The following is a 19,580-nucleotide window of genomic DNA, read 5'->3' as shown; positions in this document are numbered from 1 at the left end:
TAATGGTCATTTTCCTACATAGGAAGAGAGACAAAGAAATCAAATGACTGAATTAAGAATACAGAGAGTAAGAATTAAGTGAGAAATTGTGTAACTTAACACATGAAAGTAGCATTTTCTTAACATAGAAGAATTAATAACACTTTTAATAGCACCTTTACCTTAAAGTTTGCATCTAGTAATATCAACCATGTGGAATCTAGCCAAGCCATAACTATATGGAATAAACACAAAATTCAGAAAGGCCTCCAAAGAAGTATTTTTCTTTAAATTGTTGTAATTTATGCCAAAAGAGAGGCCCTCCATCAGATAAATGGGTGTTAAAATAAGAGCACAGCAGATGCTAAGTATTTTTAACATGTTCTTACAGGATGTAGATCTGTGTCTGGGAGATTAGGATGAGAGAGGGAACACAGGATGAAAAATAGACCTACAGGTGTGGAGGAAACCTGGGGTAGGTCTTGCTTTGTGTCTTGCAGAAAGGCTCGAATTTGGCTTAAGTGTACCTGGGTCCCAATCCTGACTATTCCACTTTCTACCTTTGGGATTCCAGGCAAGTCACTATTAATATTTCTGGGTCTTGATTTCCTCATCTGTAAAATAGAATTGGTGGATGACAAGATGACTTCTAAGCTGCCTTTGAGCTCAAAATCCTTGACTCCATGATAAAGTATATCTGGGGTTTGAAATCAGATGACTAATTATAGTTAGACTAATTTACTCGAAAAGGTCCCAGCCTTCTAGGCCAGAATGTAACAGGCAAGATTAAGTTAAAACAAACAAATATGAAGGGCCAACACTGATAGAAACCTAGAAGGAAGGAATAAGCCAGTAGGTCATGAACAATGTAATTTAAATTAGCTTCATCATTCTAATAAGAGAAAGGGTAAATGTGTAGTTGAAAATATTGCAGTATTACAACATTTGATTAATTATTTTGGTTATTTTTCAGTTATTTGTTATGTCTGACTCTGACCCCTTGGGATTTTCTTGGCAAGAGATACTGGAATATTGCCATTTCCTTCTCCAGATTTTACAGATGATGAAACTAAAGCAAAGAGGGTTAAGTGACTTGTCCAGGCTCATATAACTTGTAGATGTTTGAGGCTGGAATTGGACTCTGATCTTCATAACTCTGAGTTTAGTACTCTATCCACTGTGCTACTCATCATTATTATATAGTAATATAATATATTATAGTATGGTATATAAAGGATTGAAAACCAGACCCAATATTAAGAAGATGTATAATTTTCTCCCTTATAAAGTTAAATGGTCCTGTCCTTCTTCCTATTCTATGTTTAAGGCACAGTGGGGGATGCAAATTAAGGCAGAAAGAAGTTAACATTCTAATGGGGGTAGAGATGGGTGAGGAGAAGAGAACATGTTCTTTAATGAAATCACAAATTACTTTCATCCCTATCTCAATTGAGGTTCACAATAATGACCCTGGGTCATTAAGTTTAAATTATATTTAGCATCACAGGCTGTTTTTAGAAAGTGAGGATATGTATAATGCAAATTCAAAAAATTTCCATTAAAATATTTAAAATCAAGGTTTTAGTGCTTTTAAAAAAAATCCATAAATCTCTGTAATTTAGAAGAATCACTTATGTATAATAAGTAAGCACTTCAATGCTGTTGACTGCCTGTTGACAGACTAGAATGCCTCATTCACAATCTGTAATTTTGTCCCTGTTCCCTCTATTGACATAAATTGCAAACTTTCCATGATTAATAGATGAAGAGCTGTCCTGGAGAGAAAATTCATCACCCTGTATCCAGCCTGGGGAAAACCTTCTCTGAATGCAACTAGATAGGAGCTCAGTTAGCAGGCATGTTATAGTCAGTAACTTGCCCTGTACTTAAAAGTTCTTTTCAGTTTGGGGAGGAACTGCCAGAGTTTATGGACCACTGGCTTGGCCCTCAAGAACCCAGGGATTTTTGAAATGTTTATAAGTCTGATGCTTGCCTGTTCCAACTGACCAAGGTGTAGCTCAGAGACTCATCACTTCTCACCTGAACGATTTCATTAAACTGCTCTCTCCTCATCCCCCTTCTAGAGTATTTACACTGCTTCCAAAATGATGTTCTTAAAGCAGAGAACTTCCTGCCAGTGGTCTCTTTTTACCTCCAGGTAAAATACAAATTTCCCCATCAGATATTTCAAATTCTTTACAATCTGTCATTTGCCAGCCTTTCTATCCTGATTATAGTTATCCCTTCTACATTATGTCAGGTAGGGACATCCAGATCTGTGTAAAATTTTTTGGCCCTTCCTTTGTACCAGAGAAGAAGTCTGAATTATTACAGTATTAAAAGATAAAATATGTTGTATACATAATTTATGTGTTTCTAAGTTTCTAAATGTTTTTTTTCCCTTCCTGTATCATCTGCAGCTTCTGCAAAACTCTTCCAAATTCTGATTTAATTTTTCATACCAAATCACAATATATTGAAACCACAGTGGGGAAAGTTGTGATGTGGAAAGTTTCATGTTCCAGCCAAACTGTATTTTTTTGGGGACTGTTCCTTAGACATGAAGTTTGCTTTCCTGTCTTCCTTGGCTGTTCCATATTTGGAAGGTGCAGTGACAGAGTACTTGGCTTGGAATCAGAAGAACAAAGTTTCTATATGGCCCCAGATATTTGCTAGCTTGTATGATCCTAGGCAAGTGATTTGATATCTCCTTGCCTCATTTTTCTCATCTGTAAAAGGAGGATAATAATAACGCCTACTTCCCAGGGTTGTTGTGAGAATCAAATGAAATATTTGTAAAGCACTTCACGCAGTGAGTGCCTTACTTGTAGTAAGTGTTGTGTTAATGTTTGTTATTATTTTTCCCTTCTGTCTTGCCTTTCTAAGCTATCCTTTTCTAATGATTTTTGAAAAATAGACTGATTCTTATTATTAGTGTCACTTTGTCATGTCAATGAAAAGTAAATTGTATAAATAAGTTTAAATTAATGTAAATTTTTGTAAAGTATGACTTTTGGTTGGTGTTCATATTCCTTTGTGTGGTTTTGTTGGCTTGGAAATATAAACTCCCTGGGGATCATGGCCATTTGTAGCACTTTTGTATTCCCCAGTCCTTAGCATAGTGCCTGATACATAGTAAGCACTTAATTAGTGCTTGTTCTTTGGTCCAGTTAAGCATCAATCTGTGGAGTGATTGGGGGATGCATAGGGCAAAGAAGATTGAGGGTAAAAATGGTTTCTGTTGTTGTTAGGGTGTTTATAATCTATGGCTCTTGTGAGAGAAATAGAGTAGTGAAGAGACTGATAGATAGGGCTGCTAGAGGCAATACTGGATCATTAGTTCCTAAATTTGGCAACTTTAGGATTCTTCTAGCTTCCCTTTAGGTCTGTAAAAATCAGCTTAAATAAAATATAATCCATTATATGGATACATTACCATCCTTATTTGGTGGACTCTAGGTTGTCATCAGACTTATAGTAGCAAAGCTGAATAGCTTTTAATTAGATTAAAAATGGAAACAAATCCATATAAATGTGTGTGCTTCATGCTCAACTAAAAGTCTTTTGAAATGCCAGAATTTATTTCTGGCCATTATTTCCTATGGGTTTGGCTGTAAATACATCCATTTATCCACCTCTATTTATATAGCCCGTAAGTGATGAGGTAGCCTTCATCTCAGAAAGATAAATCCTAGTTTCAAGCTTCTAGCCAGCTGTATCTATAGCTGTGTGACTAAAGGTGAATGTTGGAATCTGTTTCCTTGAAAAGGCAGCAAAACTCTGAAGGGGATTGTGTTGAGGGGGTTATAAATCTGGCGTCCCAATAGTAAACAAGAGGAAAAGTGTAAAGTTATTTACTAGTGGTGGTTCTGATTATTCATGCAGCCAGTACCAATATGCATGCGCTCCAAAATATGGGTGCTTGATAAGTGCTTTTTGGTTGATTGGGGAAAAGGTTGTTTATTGATTGATTGGGGGAATGGGATATATTTAGTGACAGAAGACAGTGATAAAACTGTCCATATCTTATGGATAAATTTATAAGATAATTGCTAGAGCAGATTTTTTTTTTAAATAATTATAACTTTTTATTGACAGAACCCATGCCAGGGTAATTTTTTACATTATCCCTTGCACTCACTTCTGTTATGATTTTTCCCCTCCCTTCCTCCTCCCCTTCCCAAGATGGCAAGCAGTCCTATACATGTTAAATATGTCACACTATATCCTAGATACAAATATGTGTACAGAACCGAACAGTTCTCTTGTGAGCAGATGTTTTTTTAACTTGTGACATGGACCCTTTGTCAGTCTGACATACCCCAGGGACCTTTATTAGAATAATGTTTTTAAATGCATAAAATAAAACACATAGGATTACAAAAGAAAAGTTATATAGAAAATGTAGTCATCAATGTTTATTAAAAAGTTTAAGAGCCAATGCTCTACAGTAATTGTGCATTGGAAAGATCATATAATTCAATTGTGTTGCTGCTTCTTTCTTTAAAAAGAATGATTGCTTTTATCTACCTCACAGTGTGGTAAGAAAAGTGTTTTACAAACCTTTAAGGGCTAGGTAAATGTAAGATGCTGCTGCTGTTCTTATTGTTACTAATATTAGCATAACTGGGCTGTATTTTAACTAGCATTTCCTGCCTATTGGGTACAAAGCAGTATTATGTGAATTTGTTCTTTATTCTTTCTAAATCCAAAGATTGTTTTGGACAAACCTCTTCCTCCCTCCTTCAGATTCTGGGGGGAAAAAGTTATTAGCCTGCAGAAAATAATCAAAGTTGCTGTATGTTGCCATAATTAGAAATTTGAAGCTGGGAAAGTTAATTATTTCAGGCAGATTTCAGTTATTGCCAAATAAAATGTTTGAGAATATTATCCTGACAGTCTCTGAGTTAATTTTCAGCATTGTAGTTGCATTCACTCTTTCTCCCCCCCTCCCCAACAGGATCATGCGGATTTACGAAGCCATTTCTTCACAGTTGGTATGAAACTGGAGGCAGTGGATATGAGCGAGCCTTTTAATATCTGTCCTGCATCAGTGACTAAGGTGAGCCCCCTGAAAAGGGATTAAACAAGTGGTTCAGTCTCATAGGCAAGCCTTTGGAATTTTTTTTTTTTTTTGCACATGGAGAGGCAGAAGAGCCCAGCTAGCAGATACAAACATAGATTTACTATTTTACAGGCTGGTACTATTTCTAGTTTGGCTAGAGATTCCTTGAGTAGTCTAGAGTAAATCCCATCAAATGGCTTATGTTTAAAATGGGAAGCGTGATATGGCTTCTTCTCGTCTTACTGGGATGATGAGGCAAAGGTGTTGAAGGTAATAATGTTTTTGAGATTGGAAAAAGAATCAAAACCCAATATTGCCTCATGGATTCCTGTCTCCTCCAGTATCAAATTTATATCATTATGTTTGTAGGTAAGGGTCACATATTATCCCCTTAATATTAATTTGTTACTTGATCATAGTTTGGATATTATTTTTTCTTTTTATTTTCTTTTTTAAACTTTAGTTTGTGATTTGGGTACCCCCACAAACTGCTGCCTTGATGCTTCATCATGGTGTGGAGTTGACCATGTGTTCTTGGAGACTACTGCCAGCAAATTCTGGCAGAGCCCATCAGTTTGGAAGGCCTTCAAGGAAGGGCCTAGCAACTGACTCTTGTCAGTCTGTCGCCTGAGGAACAGCCTAGCTAAATTTGGATAGACTCATCAACATATTGGCTGCAGGGTGATGAATTTTTCAGCCACAACAAATCTCAGAGACCTGTCTGCTAAGGCATATGGGGTTGGGATGTGCATTAAATAGGCAGTACCCACTGAGACAAAATTATTGAACTTTGAGGTATTGAAGCAAGAAATATTTCAGGTAATAACCCTCTGGTCGTTTTAACTGGTGAACTAGGCCCTTGGCTCTGAAGTTCATATTTTACTCTTTTCTTTTTCTTTCTAATAGAAATAGTAGCTTTCTAGGAGCCACTAATTCTTACCATCTGTCTCCTTTCAGTTTTTGTATTCTTAGATACTATAAATATTGTACGAGATAAACCTTTTTTTTTTTTTTTTTTGAGTGGGGAGAAAGAAAGGAGAAATATAATTCAAAGTTTAGAAATTAAATAGTGTTTAGAAATGATAATGCAAGAGCTAATATACATGTACATATATGTGTGTGTATATATATATATATATATATGTGAATTTTCATTGAGTAAACACAATATTTACTCATAATTCTGTACACTGCAAGCATAAAATATTTGAGAAGTATTATTATGAGGGACAAATATTAAGTAGGATGACTAATTGTTTTTTTTTAATCCTTGATATAAGGTATTGTGTGTGTGTGTGTGTGTGTGTGTGTGTGTGTGTGTGTATTTGTATGCACGTATATAGTTAAACTCCCTTTCATATCCTGGACTACTTCACCATCTGGAGGCCTTCTTATTGTGTTGCTTTTAGGGTTAGCATATTTCTTTCCAAATACTGAAGAATGATAGCTTGCTGGAGCTTAGCCAGCCTTTCTTCTTTCCAGCAACAGTTGATATAGTAATGCCAGCTGCAGGTTTATTTGTATTATTTATCAAGTTGTCTTAAAAGACAACTATTTTTGCAATGTCACCTTCACCTGATGACTTAAAGAATAACAAAATAGGACTAGAACTTTTAGGGTTAGCTTGGTAGTACCACAAATTCCACCTCTGTCCCACTTTTTATGCTTAATGTTCATTGTTATGGACCTTACATAATAGTTACATCATAGTTGCTGAGTGAGAATGGCAATGACATTCTAATTCTAATTTGTATAGCTTCATTTTATTGAATTCTTTTTTATTCCTAATCTAATTGGAAATATTTTTAGAGGGGTTATTTAATGGAATATTTTTCTTCATTGATCAATCCTATTTTAAGCAAATTTCCCCTAATATTTTAATCGTTTTCTTTTTCATTCCACTATTCCTTTCTATGGTTCTCTTGTAGCAATGATTAAAAAAACAGTCATCCTACTTAACATTTGTACCTCATAATCATACTTGTCAAATATTTTATGCTTGCAGTACGTGGAATTATTATGAGTAAATATCATGTGTTTATTCAAGACTCAGTGAAGAAGTACCGTAAATTGCCAGAATTTTCTTATGTATCAGGAGAATTATAAGTATACATGTCTTCTTAGCTTTAGCAAATGTTTTAGAATATTGTGATATACACTATTGCATAAAGCATGTTGTTATGACAACCATAATTTAAATTCCTTTTTTGGGGGAAAGGCTATTCTTTTCAGAAAAATATTCCAAAAGCAAACAAAACAACACAAAACATTGTAATGAATAGAGACAAAAGCAGAAAGGCATGAACTGGAACTTTTAATAAAGCACCCAGCTGGATCATTAAAGAGAGCATATCCTTGTGATTCTAAATAACATTCTTGTGGTGTTTTAAAGTACAACAGATTTGAGAGACTAGTCAATTGATCCCCAAAGACACTGTATAAGTGAAGGTACTTGAGAAGCCTACCTTTCCAGGATGGGAACAACTCTACTATGTGACCCTTATGTTTTGCTTATATACATTGCCTTCATCTTTTCTTTTCATCTGATCCTTCCCTCCTTCTCCCCTTTCTTCTAATTTGATCTTTCCCAATGATTGGGCCCCATGGCTAGAATCCTCTCGGTCCTTACTTTCTGCTTCCTGCCTTCCCTGACTTGTCTAAGAGTTAGTTTATAAGATACCTTTTCTGGTTCCCCCACCACTAGTATCTTCTCTCAGAGATTAACTCCACTTTTGCCCTATGTTTTTGCACAGAAATATATATATTTATCCTCTTGTCTTTTCTGTGACAATTGGGAACTCCACAAGACCAGGGTCCTCATTTCTTTGTATTCTAGGAATTTAGCACAGTGTCTGGAACAAAGAACTTGACTGGCCAAGTGACTAATCTTTCTATGTCAATCTTAGTTTTCCTTCAGATGATTTCTAAGTGAGCTGCTTCTAAGTTTTTCTTAATTTTCCTATTCTGTTGATGGTTCTATCCTCCACCCCCTCCACCCCAGCTTTTATGTATTGGATTTTCTCTTTTTTCCCCTTCTTTATCTATCTTTTAAAAATCACCAGGTACTTTTAAAGTTTCTCTTTGAAAAATCAAAGTCATGATCTCTACTTTTTTTTTTTGACAACTACACACATGGAATATAATAGTTTCTGCTATCAAAGACATTCATTTTCTGCCTGTGCATAGAAATGTGCCGTTATTAAATATTGGAAGGATTCAGTAATATAACACTAAACATTTGACTTCCTTTTTTTTTTTTTATCTTTAGGTTTTTAACAATCATTATTTGCAAGTGACTATTGATGACTTGAGACCAGAAGCTAAAAAAATCTCAATGCTGTGCCATGCAGATTCCTTAGGGATTTTACCTGTACAGTGGTGCCTTAAAAATGGAGTCAACCTCACACCACCCAAGGGTTTGTATTCATTGATACCTTGTTTTGATATGTGGTGGACGGATTTTTGTTTTGCCTAATCCACATTGAAATGATAACTTTGCTTATGTGAATAATGATGCAACAGAAACTGTCAGGTGTTGCACAGGTAAATGCAGGGAGTCATATGAGAGATGATGTTTTTTGGTCCCTTGTTCTCAAGTGGACCATGACATTGGGGAGGTGAAACCGTGACATGCAGGTGAATTGGATTTAAATGAGGGAGGGCTGTGCAAGGTCACCTGCCTCACTTTCCCCTCCAGAGCCAGCTGGGTTCAATGGCCAGATCAGGACAGGAGAGGCCCTGGAGGTCTGTGGATAGACTTTTTCCTTTTTAAGTTAAGGTTTTTCCCAGGTCTGAGACAACACTCTCTCAACAATTAAGGTTAGGTAATAAATGAGGCAAAAAATGACCTTTTTTAACCCAATCTTAAAGAGAGATAAGGAGATACTGCAGTAGCAAAGGTGAATGGAACTGGCATAGATTTTTCCTAGTTGCAACATTTAATACCCTTTCCTCCTATCTCCAGTAAAGTTAATTCTCCAATTTTGTGTGTTCTATTCAGTGAACTAGTTTTCCCCAAGAAGCTCAGTTCTCCTGAGTTACCTGCCTGTATCTGGTACATTATAGGTCATGTCCAGGTACAGCTAGCTACAAGAAAAAGCTAAATAGATTTTTTCTGTAAATCAGGGACCAGAAATTCCTTTCGCTCTTTGAAACACTCAGGCAGTGTAACTTAGAAATTTTATAATTGTTCTGATTTTGTATTTTTAGAAGACCTGGGTTCAAGACCTGGTCATGCTTATGACCTGGAACAAAAGCCACTTCACACATTGAGGCTGTTCCTCATCTTAAAATGTGAAGGGTTCTCCACCAATTTCTAGCTAAGAGTCTATTCTAAATTAAAGGCAGCACAAGTCAAGCTTTGAACCTGCTTTCGCCACCTTTTTTCTCTCCACCATTTCTCCAACACCACTCTGGTGGAAAAGCATGATATGGTAGAGCCCACAGGGGACGTTTTCATAGAGGAGATTAAATTAAAAATTTAAACACATGATGAAGGTAGCCTGGCAGATATGTAAAAGCAGATGATTCTACCAAGTTTGGTAAACAGAAGTGGAGGAGATGATTATTTGCTACTTGTTAATGCTGATTCATTTTAACTGCCTTATAGTTATATATGTGACTTTTAATAAGCACAGCATTTGTTCCAGAAAATAAAATGTTGAAGAAAAGCTATGATAAGCTCTAAAATATTTGAACTCATCCATAGAGTTCTGACTCTTCAGTTGCCTTTTTAAAGATCACTTCTATCACTTTTAACTTCAAAGAGATTTTAAAAATGAAAGGTAAGAGATTTACTTTTGAAAGATGATACTATAATACTTTAACCAAATATGATGATGTTATATGTCATACTTTAAAGATAATCACTTTCTAGGGTCCCATAATGACCAATTGGATGTAAAATTGTCAGTGTGAAAACACTTATGATTTAATTAACTGGTTTTGAACCACTATGTTTTATTGCAAGAAAATGTTAATTTTTTTGTTTTTTTATTTTGTGTTTCTCATTTGTAGTTAAATAAATTTTCAGTTGCTCTAGAAAGCACCCACTTGTCAACTCCTCCTCAGATTCTTTATCTTACCTGGAATTTAGTCCTTTGAAAATTTTTAATCAAAATCCTAGTCTGTAACACCAAATTTGTCCTATTTCTGTGTCTCATTTAAATTTTTACCAACAAAGATTGGTAAATCACTGAGGTATAGGAATTTCTTCCTTTTCAGGTCTGTCTTCTGGCTTCTTTCAAGATCCTTTTCTGTGAATCATTTCCTGATCGTCTTTATTGCTAGTGATTTTCTCGCTATTGATTGTCTCCATTTTATTCCATTTATATGTTGTTCATGCATAAGTGTTTTATTACTTTCTCCCTTATTAGTTCATAAGCTCCTTGGAAGCAGGGATTGTCCTTTGCTTTTCTTTGCATATCAAACATATAGCATAGAGCTTGGCACACAGTAAGTATTTAATTAATTTAATTAATATCAATGCTTATTGCCTGGATTACTGAATGAAAAGTGAACCATTGAATATTTCTATATTCACAATGGATTAGGTGACCTCCAAGGTGCCTTCAAATTCCTGAAAGTGTGATTCTATTAAAAAAAAAAAACTTGTCAACTGACCCATATATTTAATATTTCCACATATTGTTGTTCAATTACAGAACAGCCTCAAAAGGTATATGGTAGGAATGGCCACTTTATCTTTTATCCTACTCCATCCCAATGGCAATGGCTTAACTTTGGAAATTAATTGGATTTGGATGTTAATTCCTAATAGAATCTATTGTGATTGGCAACTGATCTTTCCTAATTTTCCATTATTGCTGCTGTTACCTTAGGCAAGGTTCTATTTGAATATCTCTGGTTAACCTTCATAATCAGGCCTTCTCTTCCAATATTTATCTTGCAGATCACCCATCGGCTATTTTCTCTATTATCACATTTTAATTCTTTACTGTCCTTCCTCATGGTTCTGCAGTATCTCATTATACATGGAGGTAATCATGAGTTTTGAAGACGAGCTTCTGCCATGCTGAAAAGTCAAGTTAACAAATATTTCTTGAGTGCCTACTATGTGCCAGGCTCTGTATTAAGTGCAGGGGATAACAAAGAAAGGCAAAAGACAGTTCTTGGTCTCACAGAGTTCCTGGCCTGGTTGGTGAGACATGCACAAACTTTAGACATACAATTTGTAGGAAAAATTGGCGCTAATCTCAGAAGGATGGAACAAAGATTAGAGAACTGGAAAAGGCTTCTTGTAGGTGGTGGAATTTTAATTGATTATTTGAAGAGAACCAGATTGTAGATAGGAAGAGCATTGTAGTTGGGACACAGTTGGGAGGAAGATATCTTGTGTGGGGAACAGTAAGGATGACAGTGTCATTGGGTCATAAAACATGTGAAAGAAAGCCTTCAAATATCTTCCTGCAGTAGCAAAATCTTATTTTTCTGAGGACCATTCTAGTTAAGAGGGGAGCTACTTGTATCACTAAGCATGTCTCTTGGTGATGAATTCTTTGGGCCCCATGAAACAAAAATTTAAATGAGCTTTCAGTTGTGTAATTACTACAATTCATGAGCTCTTCTAGGCTTCTGTAGTTGATGGCAGCAGAACAGATGGAAGGAATGCTAAAGATCTTACACATTTTGATAGCATGTAATATTCACAAAAATTTTTATACCAAACTTTTTTCATCTTCAAGGACAGTAAAGTTTTATTTTTAAATGACTAGAAGAGAATGCTTTTATAGAGGAAATCTGTAGTAGGGTGATGACACAGTTGTAAGGATATTGAGGGATTGATTCACAAGATATAGAAAGGCAGAGGTGGGACAGAAAGACAAAAATGTGAAGAAAAAAAAAGATTGTGAACCTTATTGTTACTTTAAAAAAAAAGCTATAAAGAGAATATGAAAAGTGTCAGCTAAGTGACACTGGATAGAGCACAAGCCCTGGTGTCAGGAATACCCAAGTTCAAATTCAGCCTGAGACTCTTACCCTGTGATTCTGGGCAAGTCACTTGACCCCAATTGCCAGAGGGAGAACAGAAAAGGAGAAATGGGAGGGGAGGGGAATGGGAAGAAAGAATATCAATAAGTATTTAGTATCCCATGGTGCTTATTACTTGTTGATTATACACTTTTAAGTGACCTAATTTGGTGGAGTAAAATATGACTAAAAGAATCTTGCAGTAAATGTGTCTCCTATTTCCAAATTTCAAGGAGTTATTCAACTTACTGTCATAGGAGGTTAAAAGATTTGACTCATACCACACAGGTAGCAAATAGTGGTGCTAGAATGAACCCAGGTTCCATAATCCTATGTATTTTTATCCCCATCACACCATTATTATTATTGCTATTTTTTTCTTCACATTGGCCATAGTGGCCATAATCCTAGTGTATCCTTCCCCCCCCCCCCCCCCCACATCATCATCATTATTATTATTGCTATTTTTTCTTCACATTGGCCATAGTGGTTTAATCCTAGTATATTTCTTCCCCTACCACACCATTATTATAATTGCTATTTTTTCTTTACATTGGCCATAGTGTTTAATGCAGTGCTGAATGCACTGCTAGATACCAAATCAATATTTCATCTTTTGAATAATTTGAGTACTCTCTAAAATATAGGTAACAAAATCATGGCACTATCTGTCTAATGTCAGTTTATTTTGGCAGTAAGGAAATGGATGATCTGTTTTATCCCCTTTGGACCTGTGCCAATCAGAACTGCATCGTGATCAATCAGTTTTGGCTGTAGCCACTGTGCTTTAACAGCTCCCTTGACTGCTTATTGCAAATCTTAATAGTTCTGAAGTTTTTCTGCATTTTTTTTTTCTTCTACAGGGTTTTAAACACATTTTCCGACTTCCGTTAAGCCTTGTTACTTCTTGTTCTGTCTTTGTTGATTAATGAGGGTAATTGACCCCTGTCTCTTTATAATACAATCCAAAGCAATTTGTTTTTATATAGCAGTTCTCCAGGAGCTGTCACAAAACTGCTTTACAAAAAGAGCTCATTATCAAGCCTAGAGGAAGAGGAATTTAAAGAGATGAAGTGACTGGAGGTCCCTTGGGGAGGAAAGAGTAGTCTAAGCAGGTGGTGCAGCACAAGAAAACGACATTGTTCCTGGGGCATGGTAATGAGCTGCCAAGACTGGAAGTGAGGGACTGGACCAAATAATCACTGGAGATTCCTTCCAACTTGAATAATTCCATGACTTCCTGATGAAGTCGGTATGATAGGATTCCAGGCAAAAGGGATAGAATGGAAACCTTGCTTTTTACGATTCATTTCAGGAGTAATAAAATACAAACATTTATTAAGCACCCAGTTTGGGGGTTAGAATTAGAAAAAAATCCCTTTTCTCAAGGAGTTTACAAGGGGAGTACAACATATACATAGATGGAGGGAAGAGAAATTGGTTCTCAGAAAAAGTAGTTGTTTTCAGAGGCTTCAGATTCCATCAAATTGTGAGATCAAATGTACTCAAGGAAAAATAGATAAAGTTAGGTAGAGAAAGGATTGCATTAAAGTCCTCTGAGAAGATCATTGTTTTGACAATTAAGTTGTTATTATGAAACCTTTCAGGTCCAGATATTTGGGGAGGGGAGGAGATAGGTACTTGACTCCCATAATTTCCCAGAGCAATTATTTAATAGAAAGTGAACATTACTGGTTTTATAGCCTATAAGCTATATATAAGACATTGAGAATTTCTTGGTATTTTTCTTGATTACCATCTTAATTTTAAATGAAATATTCCATAACTTTGTTAATTGAAGTATTAACACTAGCATTTTTTCTGGAGCAGTAATGGCAGAGAGAAAGCAGGAGATCAGGGTGTCCAAAGGAAGGAGATTCAGAGATAAGAAAACTGGGTTAAGAAGTAGTATACTTAGGGGCAACTAGGTGACACAGTGGATAGAGCTGGCCCTGGAGTCAGGAGGACCTGAATTTAAATATGATCTCAGATATGAGTAGGTGATCTGGGCAAATCACTTAATTCCAATTATCAGAGAGAGAGAGAGAGAGAGAGAGAGAGAGAAACTCATCTGGATTCAAGATGAGGGTTCTATTGATTTTTCTAGAAAATATACATGCTCAAATTTCCTGTAGGCCATTATTCTCTGCACAAACACTTATTTCCTGATTTTACTTAAAAACACAAATACACATTGTGTGTGTGTGTACACACATATATATATATATGTATGTATATACGTATAGCTTTATTTTCTTTTGCTGGGCATGTATGTGATATGGTGCAGTGTTGGGAAATATTGACAAATGTCTATGGAGTAAAAACAAAACTCACCAATTCAGTTATAAAAAACAAAATAAGATGGCTTTTCTTCATTGGATATATTTAAGAATTAATTATCCTTGAGTCCAAAGAAATAAGGGAATTCTTAAAGGATTGTAGGGAATCATAATGGTAACTCACATTTCTGTATATTACACATACCTTAGAGAGTGGTATTGTGGAGACCTTCAGGAAGTATGCTGGGCTTGAATGGTCTCTTATCCATTTTTCTTTTTGTTTCCTCATAAAGAAAGAAGGAAACAAATCTTGCTCAAAGGAAAAATCAAGTGTTCTGCTAAGTCAGGCAAAGAAAATAATTTATCATCTTAGAATGATGGAATATTAGGCATACAAAGGTCCTTCAGAGTATTGGCTATGTGAACTCTCTCCATTTTATAGATGTAAAAATTAAAACTTATTCCAAAATCATCTCATTCACAGAACAGTGTTCTTTCTATCCCACAATGTTGCCAGCTCAATTTGAGGTGCTTCCTCTGTTTTTGTAAACATAAGTGTTTTGACCTGAGAAGGCAGTCTCCAAGCCACAAAGAAATAGATACAACCTTAAAAAACAAACAAGAAAAACTTTTGTTGGTGCAAGAAAAAAGGATTTGGCCTTTTTAAGAAGCCAAATTCTAAAATGGAAGAACCACACAAGAGAAAAACTCTTTAAGAGGCAGCTAAGAAACTCAAGATTGTAAATGAAAGTGGTTCATTTTCCTTTGAGAAGGTCAGAGATACCTGTAAAGGCATCAAGCTAGGTCAAGAGATAAAAGGAGAGGAATAGAGAGGTGTTAAAAGGAGTTAACCTTTTCTCTATTAACTACAAATACACTTTGGGGTTTGGATTTTGACCTTTATTTTAACTAGTGAATTACTGCTTTTAAAAGAAAATTGATGTATTTTAACTTAGTAACTTTTTTAATGAACAAATTTAAGTTAAAAGACTGTTTTCTCTCATATTTTTCTTTCTCAGAGAAAAATACACTTTCTTTCATTCCTGCTTGTTCAGTTGATGCTACTGCAAATATAGACAATATTCTTTGACCTCAGGTGCTATCAACTTACCCCCTTCCTATATTTCTAATCTTTTTCAACTTACTCCCCAATACATATTCTTTGATCCAGTGTCACCAGTCTCCTGGCTGTTCTGTGAACAAGACATTCTCTCTCTCAGCTCTGAGAATTTTCTTTGTCTTTCATTGATGTCTGAAAAAATGCTGAAAAATGTTTCAACCACTGACCTTTGTAGCTTCCTTTAAGTCCCAATTAAAATCCCGCTTTCTACAAAAAGCCTCCCTAACCCTTAATTATAGTGCCTTTCCTGTTTTAATGATTGCCTATTTATCCTGCATATAGTTTGCTTTGTATATATTAGTTTGTATGTTGTCTCCCCCATCAGATTGTAAGCCTTTTTTGTTTCTCCAGTGCTTAGCATAGTGCCTGGCACATAGTAGGTGCTTAATAACTTTTATTGTATGATTGAATCTATCTATTATTTGATTGAATCTATATAATCTACCTATCATGGATAGTTTTCTATTGCTTGTCCCTTCAGTAACAGAAATGTCACCAAACTACTTGAGTAGCTTTAATTTGGCCTAATGAGAACTAATTTTTAAAAAATATCTGTTTTTTTCTTGTACAGGTTATGCTGGCCAGGACTTTGACTGGGCAGATTATCAGAAACAGCATGGTGCTGAGGCTGCGCCTCATTTCTGTTTCAGAAATGTAAGTGTGTTATTTATTAACTGTGAATTAAATTTGTTGTGGGAAAGCACTCTTTCCCAGGTTGACATATTATTTTCTTTTTCCTCTCTCATTGCATGTATTAAAACTTGAAGGATTATCTTTTGTATATAAATATCCTGAATGTCTGTGCTCTTGTTAAGGCCTCGTGAATCTGGAGGTCTGTTTATGAGTTTTTCTATAGAGCCACAATAATGTACAAGGACATGATATATCATTATGTTGTCATATCATAAAAGCTTTGGAGTTTTTGAATCAAGTCTCTGACCTAGTTGCCTGTGATCCTTAAAAACTATTCTAAGAATGTTACAAAGAACTGAACTCTTATCACCCACAAAGCACGTTCTTAAAGCATGTTCTTAAAACCCCCTTAAGCATGTTGTATGTGCTTTGGTATAAGGGTATTCAAAGACCTTTAATTGCCTTTTTCTTTTATATTCTGTTCTTAACTAGCTTATTCTGAGCAGCCACCTTTTTCAAGCAGATCTTATTGGTATAGTCACTAGAATTTTATGGTACATAAAGTAGCCATAATTACATATGAGCACACCTTATTTTATACCTTAAATTGCCTGCCTTAAATAGTTTGTAGAAATGATTCATTTTGACTTCATAGTATTAATGGGAAGAAGCTGGATCCTACATTTAGAGCTAGAAAGGGCCTTACAAATTGTTTATTTCAATCAATCTCCTTTTCCAAATAGCAAAACTAGGCCCACCTCTCCTCTCAAATTTAACTGATTTTCCCAAAGTCACTGAAAATTAATAGCAGAGCCAAAATTGAAATCCAGGTCTTCTGATTCCCGGAAAAAAAGAGAAAGGAATAAACATTCACACAGCACTTACTGTGTAATGAGTCTTATTTGACCTTTACACCAACTCTAGGAGATAGATGCTATCATTATCCCCATTTTACAGTTGAAAAAACCAAGGAAAATAGACGTGTGAAAAAAATGTCTAAATGTCTGAGGCTGCATTTGAACTGGAGTCTTCTTGACTATAGAATTCTTAGCTCTTAGTGATGTTTCCACTGAATTAAAACTGACCCTATTTATTCTCCAACTTCTTTCATCTCCCTTGTCAGGGCTTGTGGACATGCTGGGCTCCTAGTTATTTATTTATTTATTCATTCTTTCATTAATTCATTATTTATTCATCTATTTATTTATTTATTTTGCTACTTATAGTTGGAGAGCATCATCAATGTCTCACATGGAACTCTTCAGAATTGAGATTTCTTCATGAAAATTTTGTAAAATGGCTACTTGACATATTCTCCCCTTTTCATAGGTGCAGAAAATGAGGCACTTGAGATCTTACACAATTAGGAAGTATTTGAAGATTTGACATCCAACTGTAGTCCTGTCCATTGAGTTCATTTCAGTAATTTGTGATTTTATATATCATCGTCATGATTCACATCCTAAAGTTGTTAAAATATTTTCAGATCCTAGCATTTAAAGGGACCTTAATATTAGCTTTCTTTTATAGATGAGAAAAGTGATAAAAAATAAAGGAAACTTCATGTTTCTTAACATGAAAAAATAAACTGTAATTAATCTAGTGCTTTAGTATAGTAGATTTTTAATAATATTTGTTGAATTGAATATAATATCTTAATCTCATTGGACCTGTTGCATTTAAGTTTTAGTGGATTCCAGCCTTGGCATGAATCATCATTGTGAATTGGAAGCCAAAAAAGCTAATATGATTATGAGAGGTATAATGTTCAAGGTAGATGATGATCTTTTTGTATTCCATATAAGTCAGACTATATCTGCAATATTAATGTTTAGTCTTGTGCCATTTTAGGAAACATATTAATAAATCTGGTATGTCCCAATGAGACAATTGATTAGTAAATATTTGTTAAACACCTACTGTGTACCAGGCTATGTAGTAGGCACTGGGAATACAATAAAATACAGTTTCTACTTAAAAGCATGTTGAACAGCCTCAGGGTCATAGCAAATGAGTATCAACTGAAGGAATGGGGCTCTCTAGCCTATAGAATAAAGGACTCCAAGGGGTGTAATATTTGTCTTCAAGTATTTTAAAGGGAAGGTAAATGATAAAGGAATTGACTTTCCTCTGCTTGGTCCTTGTCCTAGAGGTAGAAGAGAAAAGAAGGAGTAATATACCATGGGGACAGACTAGATTTGGGCACTGGAATGCCATATGTGAGGAACAGCTGATGGGCCAGCACAATTGTACTGGAGAATATGTTTAAAAGAAATATTTTCTTAAAGACTGGAAAGATAAGAAATTGTAAATACATTAAATAAACGGGATCTTGTACTTGATTTTAAAAATAATAAACTTCTAGGTTCTTCCTTGTACTCTTAGGAACTACAGAGAATTCCCTGATTTATTTCTTCCTATGATATTGTTCCTGCCAAGGGAGATGTTTCTTTTTCAGGCTTTTGAAGCATAAGGAGAAAATTCTGAAAATCTCTACCTGATTTCCGGATCAGCATGATATCCCTGACTTTAAGTATTTTCTTATTTCTTTCATCTTTGCAGACCTCTATGACTTTGGGTCTGCTATGACTCCTGTCACTATTACTAAACCTGTAAAATAGAAGGACTTAAAAATGGCCCCCATCACCTGCCAACTCTTGAACCTTGACGGATATTCCCTGAAGATGAAATCAGATTTAATTATTTTGTTGTTGCTGTGTATTCATTAGCAGAAGGCTTATTGCAAAAATGCTCCCCTTTGTTTTGGGGCTCTTGATTTATTTAATAAACCGGATTATAATCTGCCTGTTGGCATATGCCTTGCATTAACTGGCAAGTTGTTGAATTTGTCAGCTCACTACAAGCGCCCTTTGATAGAATGCTTATTATAAATTCATTTTTTAATCACACATCTCCACTGTAGCACAGCAGATCTAATGTGGAAGTGCATGCATTGTTGCCATTTCCCTGGGGATGTTTAACAATCATAGGCAGTTATGAAATGGATCAACATAGCCAAATGCTTAGTAAAATAAACTCACAGGTAACTGTTTTGATATTGATCCTTTACAAATTAGCCTCAAGCAGTGAATTGAGTTGAACTAAAAGTAGGTTGTGTGATTTTAGTTTTTTCCTGCTAACTACAGTAGAAAAAAGTATAATTCACATACTAAAAGGGTTAATTAATAGGCAAGCGGTCAGGTGTTTTAAAGCAGCTCAGTCCTCAATATGTAGGCCAGTCAGAATGAGGAACAGGGAATGTGTTTGAGTCAGACTTCGCAAAGAATAATGATAGTGTGGAACCAATTGATTTGGGTGTAAATGGATGCAAATAACTTGCCATTCCATTTATACAGAAGTGGATTTTCTTTTTCAGCTTAAAGACTATATTTGACTTTAATTGAATGACATACAGAGGTATTGCAGAGTAATGAGATTGATTTCTCTGAAACATAAGACAATTCCATATCATTACTTCATAGTTGTGTTATGAACATACAATGCCAGACAGGCA

The 19,580-nt window shown here is 35.3% G+C and overlaps 1 protein-coding gene across 2 annotated transcripts in view; it reads left to right on the top strand.

Moving 5' to 3' along the window:
* Nucleotides 1-19,580, top strand: part of SFMBT2 (Scm like with four mbt domains 2) — a 295,646-nt gene that overhangs the window by 176,599 nt on the left and 99,467 nt on the right. For both annotated transcript variants that reach the window (XM_031938506.1, XM_003771404.4), the window contains exons 8-10: nt 4,940-5,041; nt 8,313-8,460; nt 16,005-16,087. In XM_031938506.1, coding sequence (XP_031794366.1) covers nt 4,940-5,041; nt 8,313-8,460; nt 16,005-16,087 — 333 coding nt within the window. The remainder of the gene's footprint in view (nt 1-4,939; nt 5,042-8,312; nt 8,461-16,004; nt 16,088-19,580) is intronic.

Source organism: Sarcophilus harrisii, chromosome 5 (assembly GCF_902635505.1).
Source record: "Sarcophilus harrisii chromosome 5, mSarHar1.11, whole genome shotgun sequence".
In the NCBI taxonomy this organism is placed as follows: Eukaryota; Metazoa; Chordata; class Mammalia; order Dasyuromorphia; family Dasyuridae; genus Sarcophilus; species Sarcophilus harrisii.
This window is presented reverse-complemented; position numbering and strand designations above follow the sequence as displayed.